This window comes from Conger conger, chromosome 2, assembly GCF_963514075.1.
Source record: "Conger conger chromosome 2, fConCon1.1, whole genome shotgun sequence".
Classification (NCBI taxonomy): domain Eukaryota; kingdom Metazoa; phylum Chordata; class Actinopteri; order Anguilliformes; family Congridae; genus Conger; species Conger conger.
This window is the reverse complement of record NC_083761.1, coordinates 87073559-87076058: the sequence shown is the minus strand read 5'-3', so window position 1 is coordinate 87076058 and position 2500 is coordinate 87073559. Positions and strand designations below refer to the sequence as shown.

The 2500-nt window shown below is 49.8% G+C and overlaps 1 protein-coding gene across 3 annotated transcripts in view; it reads left to right on the top strand.

Moving 5' to 3' along the window:
• The window catches only part of LOC133122618 (transmembrane channel-like protein 6), a 36035-nt gene that overhangs the window by 7170 nt on the left and 26365 nt on the right, over positions 1–2500 (top strand). For all 3 annotated transcript variants that reach the window (XM_061232686.1, XM_061232685.1, XM_061232687.1), the window contains exon 2: positions 1033–1235. In XM_061232686.1, the coding sequence (XP_061088670.1) occupies positions 1180–1235 (56 nt within the window). In that variant the 5' untranslated portion in view covers positions 1033–1179. The remainder of the gene's footprint in view (positions 1–1032; positions 1236–2500) is intronic.

Below are 2500 nucleotides of genomic sequence, written 5' to 3'. Positions count from 1 at the left end.
CGATTTCTTCATTCTTTCACATTTGAACACCTGCATTGTAAAACAGCTCAGACTCGATGCTTTGGCTGAAGACCAACCCGCATCACCCAACCCCTTTATGATCCCAGCAGAAATGTCCTAACAAGGAATAATCTGCTGTAAAAAGTCTTAACAAGTGTTTCAGTCTGGAGACTTGAAATCTGAAGTAGAAAATACCCGCTTGTTTTATATACTGTTTGAACTGAAATTTTCATCTCGCATTTTTAAATCTTGAAATGAGTCAGACTGTCTCAACGTATTGGAAAGGGCAAAGTGCAAGCCCGGATGTAGCTCTGTGCTGAGTGAGCTAGGTAATTTGAGGTTTGGCTGACCCGTGTCTAGTTCAGAACGGAGTACAAATGTCAACCCCCGCCACCCCCACGGCTCTGTATGATGTGTGTGTGAATACTTGTTTAAATGCTAAGAACAAAATGCTAAATGCTAGGTGAGCAGGGCAGGACTGTGTTGAGTGTGCGGAATGCTCTGGGGTCTAACGCGTTCCTGATGAGCGCCTGACTGGAGAGGAGCCGCTGTCTGGGGCAACGGGACAGGCCATGACAAGCAGGAGAACACCGCCAGCTGCCCTGCCCATCCCCGGAGCTCTGAACATTCCGTTACCCCCCCCTCTCTCTCTGTCCCTCCCCCCCTCTCTCCCTCTCTCTTCCTCTCCCTCCCTCCCTCTCCCTCCCCCTCCCTCCTTCTCCCTCCCTCTCCCTCCCCCTCCCCCTCTCTCCCTCCCTCCCTCCCTCTCCCCCTCTCCCCCTCTCCCCCTCCCTTCCTCCCTCCCCCTCTCTCCCTCCCCCTCTCTCCCTTCCTCCCTTCTTCCCTCCCCCTCTCTCCCTCCCTCCCTCCCTTCCTCCCCCTCCCTCTCTCCCCCTCTCCCTCCCTTCCTCCCCCCCCCTCCCCCTCTCTCTCCCCCTCTCTCTCTCCCCCTCTCCCTCCCACTCCCCCTCTCTCCCTCCCCATCTCTCTCCCTCCCCCCCCTCTCCCTCCCTCTCTCCCTCCCTCTCTCAGAGCGCAGGTAGCATGAGCAGAGAGAGGGAGCTGGGACAGGCCAGGTGAGGGCGGGGCCTCTGATCCACAGCTGCTTCCTGCCACGCCCACCTGGGTCGGATCGGATCGGATCGGGTCGGATCGGGTCGGGACAGATCGGGAGGAAAGATGGCGCGGCATGCAAACCTCTACGTCAGCCCGCATGACCTGGAGGCCACGCTGCAGTGAGTCACACATCCGCCCTTCCTCTTCTCCTCTTCCTCTCTGCCTCTCCTGTGTTACTGCGGGTGTCCTGTAGGGTGTAACATAGCCACTGTCCCTCCTGTAGTCAGGGTGTTCCCCAAAAATGTAAGTAGGAGGCTAAAGAGAAAAAGTAGCTGGCCAGGGGGGTTCAGATGAAATATCATAGTATCATGCATGCCCCCTTTCATGGCTCAGAGTGGCTCCACTTTTAGAAAGACCCCGACTGGTGGTCCATACATGTCCCCTGTGCTGGCGCTAGCAGGGCCACATTGACCTATTTCACATCCCACCAATAAATTCCAAAAGTAGGCTCATGAAAAAAATAACCTCCGGAGGATAACCAGGGCATCTTCTTCTACATAACTAGGTGCAGAATGGACAGCAGGATTTTCTGAAATGGTTTCTGATCTCCAGCAACAAACTATTATTTACTGTGGGAGCTGGCTCAACGGCTTAACAGTTAGTGAATTAAACTATTATTTTCCGTATATTGATGAGTAGCAAATTGTTTTATTTGGAGCATCTTTGGGAGAGACTGACAAAGGTGTGTGTGCAGACACCAGCCACAAGCAAAGGAGGATAAACTGGCACATCACACCACTGTATTTTTAATAAACAACATGTGTTGTTGGATTTTGCATAAGTCAATAATTAATCCCACCAATCTTCAACATCTTGTTAGTCTTACAATAATAACAATCTTATTATTATACTTAATGTAAATACATGTTTACAGATTGAATAGACAACAGTACCTGAGCACAAAAATGTGCTCTTCAAAGTCCCATTCAGCTGGCAGATTTGAGTAAAGGGTTCATTAATGTGCTCCACTCCTGTGTCTGTGTGTCTGTTAATGGGCGCCATTATTATCTATAAATAAAAGCTCTAGATGACATGAAATGGTGGTCAGAAGTCTATGCAAATGCCTCTATGCACCTCTCCCCATCCCTCCCTACCTCCCTGTGAACCTTAATTGTTGTCTTTGTGATTTACTTTGTGTATCGGAATTTTTAGTTGGCTAGGTAAGCAGTGTTTGGATATCTTTATCTTTGTTGTACAGGTAGCAGTTGAAATTGTACTTCCCTCTAGGGTCTTTCAGCGCACGTATCCCTGGTTATGGGTATGCACTTTGTTGTACGTCGCTCTGGATAAGAGCGTCTGCCAAATGCCATTAATGTGATGTAATGTAATGTCCCTACACTGCATTAGATTACAGGCATTTAGCCAAACGCAAACCTACGCCCTT